This window comes from Copadichromis virginalis, linkage group LG6 (genome assembly GCF_057382275.1).
Source record: "Copadichromis virginalis isolate Kocher_CV1m ecotype Utaka linkage group LG6, C_Virginalis_male_GT1.1, whole genome shotgun sequence".
Taxonomy (NCBI): domain Eukaryota; kingdom Metazoa; phylum Chordata; class Actinopteri; order Cichliformes; family Cichlidae; genus Copadichromis; species Copadichromis virginalis.
This window is the reverse complement of record NC_140623.1, coordinates 11,869,159-11,883,631: the sequence shown is the minus strand read 5'-3', so window position 1 is coordinate 11,883,631 and position 14,473 is coordinate 11,869,159. Positions and strand designations below refer to the sequence as shown.

The 14,473-nt window shown below is 41.1% G+C and overlaps 1 protein-coding gene across 1 annotated transcript; it reads left to right on the top strand.

Annotated features, from left to right (window-relative positions):
- The first annotated feature begins 2,185 nt into the window (after nucleotides 1-2,185).
- Nucleotides 2,186-6,340, top strand: LOC146707344 (B-cell receptor CD22-like). Its single transcript, XM_085460755.1, has 9 exons — nucleotides 2,186-2,240; nucleotides 2,414-2,716; nucleotides 2,791-3,024; nucleotides 3,261-3,365; nucleotides 3,501-3,713; nucleotides 3,798-4,139; nucleotides 4,758-5,103; nucleotides 5,436-5,490; nucleotides 6,152-6,340. Exons 1-9 carry the CDS (start codon nucleotides 2,186-2,188, stop codon nucleotides 6,338-6,340), a joined length of 1,842 nt encoding a protein of 613 aa, XP_085316881.1.
- The last annotated feature ends 8,133 nt before the right edge of the window (nucleotides 6,341-14,473 follow it).

The window sequence follows — 14,473 nt, the reverse complement described above, 5'->3', positions numbered from 1 at the left end:
CTTTTAGTTCTTAGCTAAGTTTTAGTTAACTATAATAACTGCATCAGAATCTGCTTCAGCTCCAAGTGTTGCCTTGGAGTTGAGGTTTCCATCATCTACCTGATAAATTGTGTCCAAGCACTGTGAAGGTTATATTTTTCGACTTTTCCAGTTCATACCATCAGGCCAACCTTCCTGGCTGATAAACTGATGCATGTGGATGCCTCTCTTGTGTCCTGGATTGTGGATTACCTGACAGGAAGGCCACAATATCTGCGTCTTCAACACTTTGTGTCTTCCACAGAGATCAGCAACACACTCGTATCAGAAAATAAACCGGACTGCGTTAAAAGCATCACTGCATTCTGCAGGAAGGGCCCGAGTCGTATCTATTTTCTGAAGCAGCTGAGATCTTTTAACATGTATCGGACAACGCTCAGGATTTTCTCTGAGTCTGTTGTGGTCAGTGCCATCCTCTTTGCTGTTGCATGCTGGGACAGCAGGATGAGGGTCACAGATGCCAACATATTATTGATAGAAAGGTAAAAAAGATGGATGAGATAATGAAGCTGTTTTCTAATGAAAGTTTCTGTTAAAGGTGTTATTATTTGGAACTTTATCCATGTTTATTACGGGCATTAATGCTATAACTGTCACGATACTGGGTTTTGTACCCAGTGTTTTCTGTTTGGGAAATATCACTACCATTTGTAGTTTTTAGTTTAAATATTACCTTTGCTTTGGTTAGGTTTTCATTCTGATTTTGTATTCATCGTTTTCTTTGTTATTCTCAAGTTTTTCTGGTCCTCCTGTGTTGTCTATGCCTCATCTACGTTTCTGTGTCCATGTTTAGTGAGTTTGTGTTTACTTTGGCCTGTCAAAATCAGGTGTTAGTCTCAGTCTAAGTGTTGGTTTCCTGTTTTATTTTGATAGTCTTTTGCCCTGTGTGTGTTGTGTTCAGTTTTTCTTTGCTCGTTTTCATTAATTGATTCTGTTCACTTGCACCTTGTTTTCCCCAGCAGTGTCTCTTTCCCCCATAGCCTCATGTCTTTTCAAGTCTATTCAAATTTCCCTCTGTTCAAGTTTTCAGTTTAGGTTTTTGTTCCTGAGCTCTGGCAATAAAGCTGTTTGAGTTTAGTTAAGCCTGTCTGCCAAGTCCTGCATTTTGGGTTCTCTCGTTGCTTGGCACACACCCTCACTTGATAGTAACAGTAAAAATATGACAGTAAAACCAAAAGTATTACAATTCTTAGTGATCAGCAATCATTAAAATCAATTGTCCCTGAGTGTAAAATATAAAAAGATTGGTGAAAACTTGGCACATAACATAATTGAGTAATGACATTTACAGTCCTCACTTGTTGAAGGTTAAGCAGAGAACAATAGAAAATGTTACCAACGTGTGCAGAATGGCTCAGAAAAGATGATCAGATCCCTCAGCATCAAGACTGTTGCATTAAACATGGAGTTGCTGACACAATGAGCAGTAATTATGGTCCCTTCTGGTCTCAAATTACTAAACAACAGAACAAGAGAGAAGGTGCTAAAGGAATCTGAAATTGTGCTTGTTTTTCAGCATTCAAACAATAAATCACAGAATCTGAGGCAGGAAACAACAAGAGTGAATGTTGAACACAATTTTCCTATAAAATTTTACAGTGTTTATCTCTGTGGTTGAAGACCTGTTGTCACTTCTGAGTGTTGCTCAAATGTGGTAAAAGCTGTCACTTTTAGGCCACACCCAGCACCCATGTGTAACCAGTATCAAAAAAAAGTCTGCATCTCCACAGCAGTTCATGTTGCACAGTGAGCTTGAATCTGGGGTTTCTTGATCACCACAGTCGTTTGTATTCATCACAAACCATAAACCACCATAATTAGATATGGACAAAAGCTTCAACACACAGCTTTCTTCTGAACAGCTTAAAGCACCTGAGGTGACTATTTATTGCACATTTATTTAAAATACAAGTGCACACAGCAGAGTCGACAAAAGATTGAAAGGAAAAGGAAGGAAGTTTGGTATTAGCCTCAAAGCTGCACAAGATGTGAAACCACTGAATATGAAACAACAGTCAATCTTCCCCCCCTAACCTTTCACTCTGAAAAGGAGAACAGCTTAGGTGACCGATGACTTACTTTTTTTTTTTTTTTATTCAAGCTTTCACTGTCAGTGTTAAACGTTAAAGTCTGGACTACAACAATCATGCCGCTCAGGAATGCTTGTCGTCTCTTTGTGGGTGTCATCATTTACATCACAGGTATCAGTGATTATTTATTTGTCCCTATTTAAGAATGAAAGTAACCATAGCTAATCCTACTACATGATTTATAGATGACAACTTTGAGTTCAGATTAGTTCCTAATGTAAACTACAGAATATCTCTCTCTTTTTGACTGAAAGGTTTTTTTCTAAAGAAAGTTTCTGTTAAAGGTGTTAATGGAGGAGAAACCAGGATCTGTGCTCTCAAAGGTTCATCAGTGGATCTGCACTGCTCACATCAACATCTGACTTCAAGCAGAAAATGGTTCACTGTCCAATGGAAGGGAAATTATGTTCAGAGTGAGCTCTCTGTGGATGGACAACGTGTAACGTACAACATCTCTGATAAGAAAAACCCAACTTTAACCGTCAATGATCTAAGAGAGAGTGATGCAAACGCTTACTGCTGTATGAAGACTACCGACAGTCCACAACTCTGTTGGCTCAACAGAATTACTCTTCAAGTTGTTGCAGGTACAGTGACTTTTACTCATGAATTACTTTCCAAATGACATCATTGTATAAGTTGTTCTCCATCATCCTTTCAGAGCTGCAGGTAAAGGTGATTCCTGCCACAGAGGGACAGACAGTAACACTGATGTGCAGCAGCAGCTGTCCTCTGACTGAAAAGCCTGCAGCCTACATCTGGTACAAGAACAGAGAGTTTCTCTATGAGGACTGGTCTCCCTGGTACCAAGAGCTGCTCAGCAGTGAGGAAGCAGTCACATACTCCTGTGCTGTCAAAGGCTACGAGCATCTCAGAGCCCCTCAAGTCTCTGTGGGTGAGTCATGATGTTCAGTGTGTTACAAAATAAACTACTCTAAATAAACTAAGTCAAATAATTCTGAGTAAACATACTCAATACTCTAATATTTTACCAAGTCTCTGTGGGTGAGTCATGATGCTTATTCTGCTATATTATTTGACAATAAATAAATTCAATATGAACAGAAATCTCAATTCTAAATATAAAAATAATCTTCTTACAAATATTTAATTGCATTACTTTTTCTTCAGATTCCATCACAGCAACCTGCTTCAGTGTGACTTATGCTTATGGAGACATGTGTTCTTATAAACAGACACCAGTGGATGAGCCGTGCACCATCACATATCCCAGAGGTGAAGTGGTACAAAAATAACACCACCAAAACTCACATGTCAGATTTGTTGAGTCCAACATTTGTATGAATTATATAAACTTTATGAATATATCTATGCACAGTAACGGGAAGTGTATTTATCTTTTATCAACAGAGCTTCATGTTCAAAGGACTTCTTCCATTTCTGGGTTTGTTACACTGGCTTGTAGTACAAGATGTAACCTGACAGACCCTCAGACTATCTACCTCTGGTACCACAACAAACAAAGCTATTATGAGAATCAACATTATTCAGTTCAAAACTCTTCAAGAGGCACATTTTCTTGTGCAGTTAAAAGCCACAAACGTCTTCAATCTACAGAAGTTTGTATGTGTTAAAAAAAAATTATTGATTCACTGACATCCTGAAATATAGACCAGTCAGTCATTTCATAATCCATCTATATTTCAGGTGTTCAGGATAAAAACTGCTGGAGAGTGAATTATGTCAGCAGGAGAATCTGTGCTCTGGAAGGATCTTCAGTCAACATCACAAGTGAATACTCACATCCTGATAACATGAAGCCAGAGTTTAAATGTTGGAGTAAAAAATGGAGAAAAGATAAAGTGGAAGTTGAAGAGCTGATTGAGGCTGCAGGTGGTGTGGAGTATCAGGACAACATGAAGAACCAACACATCCTGACCATCAACAACCTGAAGAAGAATGACTCAGGAGGATACACATTCAGATTCAACAAAGATCATGAAGGATGGACACAGTCTGATCTGCCTGGAGTATTTTTGATTGTCACAGGTAAATCTAAACTCTTCACTCAGCAGACTTTACTCATTAACAGGATTGTGAAAATATTCCATTACAGAGCAAGAATCAAAAGCAAACAGACATTTTCCTTTTATAGAAAAATTCACCCTTTCGGTGTATTTTTTTTTTTTTTTTGTACAGTCAGATCAAGTGAAAAAAACATTATTTTTGACTTTTAAAATATATAAAACTATTTTATAATCCTGATCAAATATTTTCTAATGAGCACTTTGCTATATATCAAATACACACAAAAATTCATTTTCCTGTTCACAGAAATTAAGAAAATGATAGTTATTCAAGTTTCATGTTGGATTGAGCAAATATCACAAGGTGGAATATTAAGAAAACATCTATATAACCCACACGTAACCTAGAACAGTAACAATAATGGCATGAATAGCTGAAAAGAAATTAATAACCCCAGTTGTCAGACAAATACAATGAAATAAAGCAAACAATCCCTGTAAAATGTCACAGAAATGAAGAACTGAGCTTTTTTCACTTAAAACATGGCATTACTCACTAAACATGATTTAAAAATGACACTGACGGAGTCTGGAGTCTAATAATAATAATTATTATTATTATTGTATGTTCTTCTTCCAGAGCTGAGAGTGAAGATGAGTCCTTCTGCAGTGGTGACAGAGGGTCAGAGAGTCACACTGACCTGCAGTACCAGCTGTCCTCTGACTGACAACACAAACTACATTTGGTACTTGAACAGTCGACCTCTGAACCTGACAGAAGCCCAGAACAAACATCTGATCCTAGACCCAGTCAGCAGGGAGGATGCAGGAAGCTACTCCTGTGCTGTGAAAACCAACAAAGAGATCAGCTCTGCTCCAAAGACTCTCACTGTCCAAAGTATCACAGGAACATGGACACCAGCAGCTGCAGGAGTTTCTGCAGCTCTGCTCCTTTTAATACCTCTCACTGTCTACTGGTGCAGGAGGTAAGCTACACTGTCTCATCTGTCATACCTGTCATGGTTAAACGGTAGCTCAGGAGTTAGAGCAGGTCATCTGTTGATCAAAAGGTTGGTGGTTTGATTTTTGGCTCCCTCAGTCTGCATGCCAAATATCCTTGGGCAAGATACTAACCACCACTTGCTCTCCGATGCATCCATCAGAGTATGAATGTGTATGCTAGTGAGAAAGCATAGAGTGAATGTGGCATGTTGTATAGAGCGCTTTGAGTACTCCAGGAGTGCAGAGAAACGCTATCTAAAAATCACTACATTTACCAAATGTTTTAACATTTTATTTATTTCTTTTTGTGCAATAGAAAAAAGAGGACTTCCAGTCAGTCTCCAAGACAAGAAACTTCAGATAATAAACAGGTTAAAAAAACCTCTCATTTTCTCTTCACAGGAATAATAATTTATTCTCCATCACAGAAAAACTTTAAAATCACTCATCATGCTTTTTTTTCTCACTTACATCCTAACCTCTTGTAGCCTTTTTGTCACTGGAGCTCACCACCTACCTCGATCATGTTTCTACTCAACAGTTGTATTTTTTATGTGACTAAAACACATTCACATTATGACACAGTATCATCAGCTGCATCTGCACACATCTAAAGCTCTTTTGGGGAGGAGACCACTGAACTGTTATCCATAAAAAATCCTGACCATCCTCTGCACAAAATGCTAGCCATTAGGGCTGCAGCTATTGGTTATTTTAGTAATTCAGTATTTCATCAATTATTCCATTGATTAATTGAATAATAAGAAATACTTTTAGCTTCATTAATGACAATAATAAATCAAAAAATGTACTCCTTTTTGTTTCAATTTTAAAAATTGCTGTGTTTTACTGCATACAAAGAATGAAAGGAAAAAACTAAACTATTTAAATCTGATAGATATCATACATCAAAACTTTTTGCAAAATGTACAACATTTGCAAAAAAAGTAATTTCTTTATTTGAATGAGGCAAAAACTGAATCCTTAGTGTTAAATAACCCAGTGCTCATATCATTTGTCTTCTTTCTGTAGATGCACCCTGGTCCCATTTATGAAAACATCTCAGCTCATTACAGCAGAATGCAGGTTAATACTCAACATCAACAAGATTTCTACTCCAAAGAAGCTGATCTTCATGCCAGCGAAGCTGAGCTCTATGCCAAGGAAGCAGAAGTCGACGAAATTGAAACTAATATCTACTGCAGCATCGAATCGTTGTGATTTAACTAAAAAAATCATTTAAAGGGAGCATTCACTGATTGGGATAATAATGAACTATCACAGAAGGGACACCACAACTGATAAGTAGAGAGTAAAAATCATACATCATAGTGGAAAATAAAATACAAGAGTAAGAAAAGTAGTAGTGTTTAGAAAAATAGAAATGCTGCAGCTGATGAAATGTGTTGTACATGTCCTGCAAAATACAACACAACTTCAAATTATATGCACATGCAAGCTGAACTACTGTACTGGATAGTTTAGAGCTTTGGCAAAATGTCTGTAAAACTGAACCGATGAAACATTAAAGTCATCGTGCTGGCATTTTTCTCTCTTCTTCTGGACCACAAAATAGCTCCATCACTTTACGTACCTCCACCGTTATACTGCCCGCCATGAAAAGTTTTTATTAAAAATATATCTGTCTCCTCCGCTTGCTCACAACTTCTATGGGGAGAGAAAAAAAAAATGCACAAATACATGACAGGTGTGCCATTCTTCCCAGTGTTGCTGCTCCAACACTGCCCTTCCTCTCCCTCTGACAGCCAGCCACAAACCGCACCCGGCTGCCATACCTTCATGCCGCCAACAGAGGAAGTCAGCCATAGCCATCTGTGCCCCCAGCATCTGTACTACCTAAAATGTTTTTTAAAATGTGGTTGAACCTTTACAACATCGCATGGTCTGAACAGACGATGAATGGGCACCCCAGCACGTAATAACGCGAAGAGCTGACCAAACACTCTTTTTCCACAGAGTTATAGTGACGTTCATGCTCTGACAATTTCCAGAGTGCTTGCTTCAGCCTCTCATATGTGACTTGCCATCAGTCTGTCCACTGAACCAGATCTAAGCCAATTTTCCAGTCAGGGGACTGGTTAGAGCCACAGAGTTCAGGATAAACCTCTGGTTGTACCCACCCAGCATTAGGGACTGCCTCGCCTATTTTTTCGCCCTTGGCCACAGGCAAGCCATGTTGGCATCTGCTTTGTCTATTTGTCGATCTGGGCTACCCCTTCAGAAGAGGCATCAAGTGCACAGTCCATTCCTCCATTGACCACTTGAATGGTGTTGCTGTCTCCTCAAACATCTCCATAAAGAAAAATACACCATTTGCTCCTTTTGTTTTGAATAGTGTGGATTTGGCAAATGGCATCACTCACCCAGCTGACCATTTCCCAGACAGCAACCTCTGCAACACCTAGATCTATGCACCTATGCCCGACTACCTGCAGTGGGTCCAAGTGCTGTCTGGTCACTGCTGCCTTCTCTGTGTGGATGGCAGCTTCCTCTACCAACGTTTCCTCCAGAGCACTCCCTGTGAAAAAAACCAACACGTTAGTAGATCAGATGCGAAAGGTGAAGCCCAAAGAGGTCCCAGTGGTGTAGTGTTATGAGCTGTTGCCCTCAGAACTGGAAGAGGCTTCAGTAGAACCACAGGTACATCCCCCCCCCCCCCCCCCCTCTCAATCTCTCTCTCTCTCTTCAAGGACAAGTGAACATCAAAACCATTATCCAGGATGAAACAACAACGATCTATGAGTACATCAGGAGATGGCCACAGTCCACAGTTCACATGCTTAGTGAATCCCTAAGGCAGCGGAAACCTGAGAAAGAGCAAGAACAAGAACTATCACAGACGGAAAGGCTCCTGCAAAGCATATATCATCGGCAGATAGAAGAAGTGCTGACACTGAAAAATCCTACCAATGGCTGGATAATACCTGGCTGGAAAAACAGCAGAGAGGCACTAATCATAGGAGCAAAGGAACAAGTTTTAAGCACAAGATTGATAGAGGCTGGGGTCAACCACACCAGGCAAAACCTCAGGTGCACAGTTTGCACCTGAGGTCTTGCCTGCTTGTATCTTGCAGGGTATAAGGTATAACGTGTATGTAGTATTCAATTTGTCTCTTTACTTTCTAGTATAACTAAAGTATGTAAGTCATGTAACTATCTACTATTTCCCAACACACAGAGGACAAGAGAAAACAGACAAAACTGAACTCAACTGGTCTGCATTGTTGAGAAAAGTATACGGTCTTAGACACAATATTTTAACACAGATGTGACAATAATTAACCCTTACCTGTTAGGAAGACACGCAGATAAGCAAATTCATTATGTAACCATTAAAAAGCATATTAGCCTTCCAACTATGTGGTTTTTAACAAGCAGCAGTCAAGGCATACATAAACCTATTTGTGCACGACTGACAAGAACCTATCAAAAATATGGTGTGGCGGAGGTGTGGTCCCGGGCGCGGCTGCAGGGGAGGAGTGGTGCAGTGGGCTCAACGGGGCGGTGCTGGAGATGCCGGTGAGAACAGCTGATGGCGATTTGGACTGATAATGGTTTCCTTCCCTTTTTATAGTGAGAACCTGGTGATAAAGACCTGTGTGTGTGTGTACCTGTGTATAGTGCATTTCACATATGGATAATATTTTACCTGACCCAAACGAAAATTTTTCACAAATATCCAAATATTCTTTTGTAACAAAGGTAGGACTGTGAAATTACTGAACAATTTGTGATGTAGCTTGGCACTCCGAAGTTTAGGCGACAGATTCCTTCACAATTTATTGATCTGATGACTAAAGTGTTAAAACCTTCTGTTAGGACATTCATCAGGGACAGGTGAGTCTGATGGTCCATGTTTCCAATCCAAGGTGGAGAATGTTACATTAAAGAGGCCAGCACTGGGACAATTCCAAGTATTTCTAAAGAGATGAAGCTCGTTAATTTGATGGTCTTCTTTTGTTCTTTTTTTAAATGACACTATAATATATAACAACAAAAAACAATGTGTTTATGCCATTGTGATAGCCGGTGTCTAGTATGTAATGTTATTTGAACATGATCCTTTTTATGAAAAAACTTCCCAAATCCCACATTTCTGAGAAAAATAATGAAAGAAGTGATTTTTGAAGTATTTCAACAGTTTATATATCTTTTTTCAATTATTGTTAATATTGTTTTTTGTTACTTTTTTTTGCACCTGTGAGTGGGTGTTGTGATGTCTGCCATTTGCTGCAGGGGGTGCTGCAACACTGCCAGCAACCCCAAGACCAAGAGTCCTGATGATGACTTAAAAATATAGGAATAAACTCACCTGTCTTCACTGTAAAATAAAAAATAAATATAATAAAAGAAAAGAGTCAGTTCTTAATCGAACCCTGAATTCAGTTGTAAGTACTAGTATGTACATATGTGAACCTTATTAAATTCATTACAACCATCTGCCGTTGTAACAGTATGGAGAAATGACAGCAAGTGCAAAAAAACTGACCTGATTTACATTAAATACTGATCAGCTGTGATCACTAAATTTCTCTTCTAGTAAAAATCTGCCACATAACCTCAAAAGACAGACAACTAACAACATTTACAGCTCAGTTTTCTTCTGCTGCACAGAGCTGACAATGGGTTAGCAGAGTACATGAAAATGTTCCTCATACCTGCAGAATGGCTCAGCAAAGATGGTCAAATCCCTCAGCAGCATAGACTGCTGTGTTAAACAAGCATTTGGTGACATCATGAGCAGTAACAATCGTCTCCTCTGAGCTAGAGAGAAGGTTATACCTTTTAACAAAGTTTTAAAAATGCCCCCAGAATTGTCTGGGTTCATATTGTGCTTATTTTTCATCAGTGAAACCACATGTCACAGCATTTGAGGCCACAAAAAACAAGAGTGAATTTAAAACACAATTCGTACTCAAAGTATTTAAACCGTGTTTATCCCTGTGGTTGAAGATGTGTTTACACCTCTGAGTGTGATTCAAAAGTGCTAAAGTCTGACACTTTCGAACCAGCACCTGCATATATCCACACCCAGTACAAGACTCCATCCATCCATCCATCCATCTTCATCCGCTTTGTCCGGGGCCGGGTCGCGGGGGCAGCAGCCTAAGCAAAGAGGCCCAGACCTCCCTCTCCCCAGCCACCTCCTCCAGCTTGTCCGGGGGAATACCAAGGCGTTCCCAGGCCAGCCGAGAGATATAACCTCTCCAGTGTGTCCTGGGTCTGCCCCGGGGCCTCCTCCCGGTGGGACATGCCTGGAACACCTCACCCAGGAGGCGCCCAGGGGGCATCCTTGTCAGATGCCCGAACCACCTCAGCTGGCTCCTTTCAATGTGGAGCAGCAGCTGCTCTACTCTGAGCCCCTCCCGGATGGCCGAACTTCTCACCCTATCTCTAAGGGAGAGGCCAGCGACCCTTCGGAGGAAGCTCATTTCTGCCGCTTGTATCCGCGATCTCGTTCTTTCGGACTATGATAGCAAATTAATTAACTATATGATTTTAGATGATTTATAAACTTTGAAATCTGATTAATTGCTAATGTGAACTACAGAATATTGTTGCATGAATAATGTTTAGCATTATTCATGCAAAAATAACAAACCAAACCAAACAAATCAAACACAACCTAGAGATCAAAAACAGAAAACACTGGAGCCCAGAAAATAACCAAACAAAAAGGCCCACAAAAGGCGCAGGCGGCCCGGAAACCACTCCCAAAAACAGTTCAGGGGGCCGGCCCGGAGGTCGACAGCGCAACAGCCCAAACCCGCGCAGCTCGGGGGGCAGCTCGGGGGGCGGCCCGGAGGTCGACGGCCCAAGACTCCAGAAAATGGCCCAGAGGTCGACGGCCCAAGAGTCCAGAAAACGGCTCAGGAGGTCGACCGTGAAGCCAGCGACCGTGACGGGGCAGATCCGGAGGCCGACCACGACAGCAATGATGTCCAGCCAACGACCTGGAAAGTGGCCGGGCAGGACGAGGACGAGCAGGACGAGGACGGGCAGGCCGGGCAGGACCAGGCAGAGCTGAAGCTGTAGCTGAGGCTGCACCAGACGAGGAGGAATACTCGGAGGCTGCACCAGACGAGGAGGCAGAAGGCTGGACGGGCCCCTCGGACCCTCCAGCAGAGGCAGGTTGCTGTTGCTGGACAGGCCCCTCGGACCGTCCAGCGGAGGCAAACAAAGGCAGGTGAGGTTCTCCAGAACCACCAGCGGGAACAGATGAAGGCCGGACGTGCCCCTCGGACCCTTCAGCAGGACCAGGTTGCAGAACAGATGACTGGGGAGAGGAGTGGCCGTGGCAAGGGCGCCGTTTCCTTCAGGATGAGAAAACAGGAACCGGTGAAGAAATGGAGACCTCCTCCTGATCCTCCGACCACATAGCTGCCAGGAAAGAGGCTGGTGAATGGACAGGTGAACAAGGTCCCGGCTGGCGTGTGGAAGGAGAGGAAGTCCATGGCAGCGTAGAGGCAGGTGGAGAGTGTGTGTCTTGCTGAATCAGCGATGGGGAAGATTTAGTGAGTGAGAGAGCAAGCTCACCAGCCCTAACTTGCTCTCTCCAGGCAGTAATGGTGCCAGCCAACTTAGTGTCCTTAGCAAACTGAGTAAGCTGAGGGTTATGCCTAATGATAGCATCTACTGTGCTTAGCCCAACTGCCATAGTCCGTAAATCCTGTGACTGGGCAATGCAGTCGAGCAGACTCACCATCCGCATCATCTTGGCGTTGAACTCAGAGGAAAGAGAGTCTGCGGGGTCCATGTTCTGGTCACGATCTTCTGTTAAGGAATGGCTTTGTGCAGGCAGGAAAAGGACCCAAAGTAGTGATGGGTCCAGCAACACTGACACACCGACGCTTGTATCAAGCTCACAGAGTGAAGCCTGTATCGTTGCGGGCGTCGCTTTAAGAAAAGTCACATGATCGATACAGCTGCTGTATCGCTCATTGCCAACGCGCCAAACTGTGTTTAGAAGGTATCGCGTCCGCATCTGTCAACGGAACGAGTCGCCACCAAAAAAATAAATAAATTACTCTCGCAAAGATAAAAAAAAATAAATAAATACACATCTCTCCATAACAAAATGGAGCCCGAAAGAAAAGTTTCTGCTGTGTGGGATCATTTTGATCTTTTAACTGCAAATAGTTTGTCTGTCTTCGTTTCAGTGTAATCTATCAGAACAGGAAAAACAATAATGTGACTTGCAGTGTAAATTACTTATTTCATTTTATGCAGGTTAAATGTCGCATCTGTTCTGCGGAGCTTTTTACATAAACACAAGCACCTCCTCAGTGTTTAGGCATTACAGAGCCAAACATGAAAATGAGGAAACAATCACACCGATAATGAACACAGGTCGGCCTATATTGACACTGAACAGCTTAACCAGTCTGAACACTGTTCTGGGCCAGGCAGTCCTGAATTTTATTATAAAGGACTGCCAACCCCTTAGTATTGTGGAGAGTGTCGGAGAGAAACATTCCAAGATCACAGGATCCTTTAACGTACTGGGGGAATAGGAAGACATCTTATCTGAACCTTTTCCACCTGGCTTTACAGTTTTTGTACCCCAGCTTCATCTGTGCCTGTGAGATTTCCAAAGCTGGGGAAATGGTGTAAAAAAAACCCCAAAAAAACGCAGTAGACTGAATGCAAAAACATTGGATATACTTATTTTTCTGAATAGAAATTTATAAACTCTGAGTCAATTACATTTAAATGGGTAATATTATATTCACAATACTTCCATTTTAATGATGTCTGCAATGTTTGCAATGTAAAACATATAAAATGATTCCATGGAAAGTACAATACCTTACAGTATATACAAGTATGACTAGGTATTTGAATCCGTGTCTGTTGTGAGTCTCAAGTAAGTTGCCTGCAATGATATTTAAGGTCCAGCAGGTGTCAGTATGGAGCAAAACAGCAACAATGTGTCGACACAGTATCGATACAATTTGGGGAATGTGCTGAAACGCTTCACGAGGCCTCATTTACCCATCACTAACCCAAAGTGCAGACTCCGGAGACAGACAGGAACTCAAAAACGGTAACAAAACTCAGACTCCAAAAACAAACTCTGGCAAACAGCCAGCCCACACAGCATCATAAACAGTAGATCACAACACAGACAGCGAAACACAGGGCTTAAATACACAGAGGGAGCAATCAGGGAATGGGTAACAGGAGGGAAACACAGCTGGGGCAAATCAGGCCTAACGAGACAAAGGAAGCAAAACCAGATGCATTTACATGAGACACAGACTTTCAAAGTAAAACAGGAAACATAACACAGAGACGGGAACTTGACAAGGGGATACAGCTGACAGGGGAGACAGAACAACTAGAGAACACAGAGACATAAACCACAAGACAGACCTCTAACAAAGAGATGGAAAGGAAACATAAATTACACTGTAAGTAATTTTACTGTATGTAGTTACTTTGAGGTAGTTTCGGGAAATGTTTGTAATCTTTTATTGTACTTACACATTCTCATGTTGTGCATGGCGATGTATTCACTGATACTGTGTTTTCAGCCAGAAGGCACAAAACACACTTTTCCTGTTTTAAAGGTGAAAGTGAGAAGAAAGCTTTTATGTACAGAAGTGGAAAAGTGGAGACGTTCTCACTTCTGTAATAAGGCATCTTACATTCACCAGCAATTTTTTTTTTATACTTTTTATCCCAAATTTCTTCTTTTACTGGACAACATGGTCCATTCATAGCCATTCCAACAGAGGTGTTCGCTGTCATCATGTTTGGTCTCATCTAACAACTATGTGAGATTTGAGGTTGGAAAGGCTGCCTTACATGATAAGACATCACCACCATGCTAGCTTTAGATCAGCCAAGGGATCCCACTACACTGACACCAGATTGTTATGGAAATATGATATAAATTGATCTGCACACTATAAATAAGTTGTCTTTGTGAGATTTTAATTTGGTGTTTGAAAAATGAATTAACAACTTGTTGTTAATTCATCATTTATAGGAACAAGTTATCTACCTGCTGTGTTCACAGAACACAAGTATATCTTAATCGAGGGTTATATGAAGACAAAACAAGATATTTTTGAGCCTTCTATTCAGCCATATTAATTTAACACAAGGTCAAAAAGGTCAAAACACTTAAAATTTTCCATCACAGCTCTAATAATGTTTGGTGACCTTCTTGTAGAATTGCCTTCATTCACAGTGCACTGCTACTTTAAAAGGAGCTTCAGACAGTGTGGGAATGATTTTTAGGAATGTTTGTAATAAAACAATTGAATTTCCCCAGTCTTTGTTTCCCCAGTCTACTTATACTTTTTCCTTTTTTTTGATCCATGA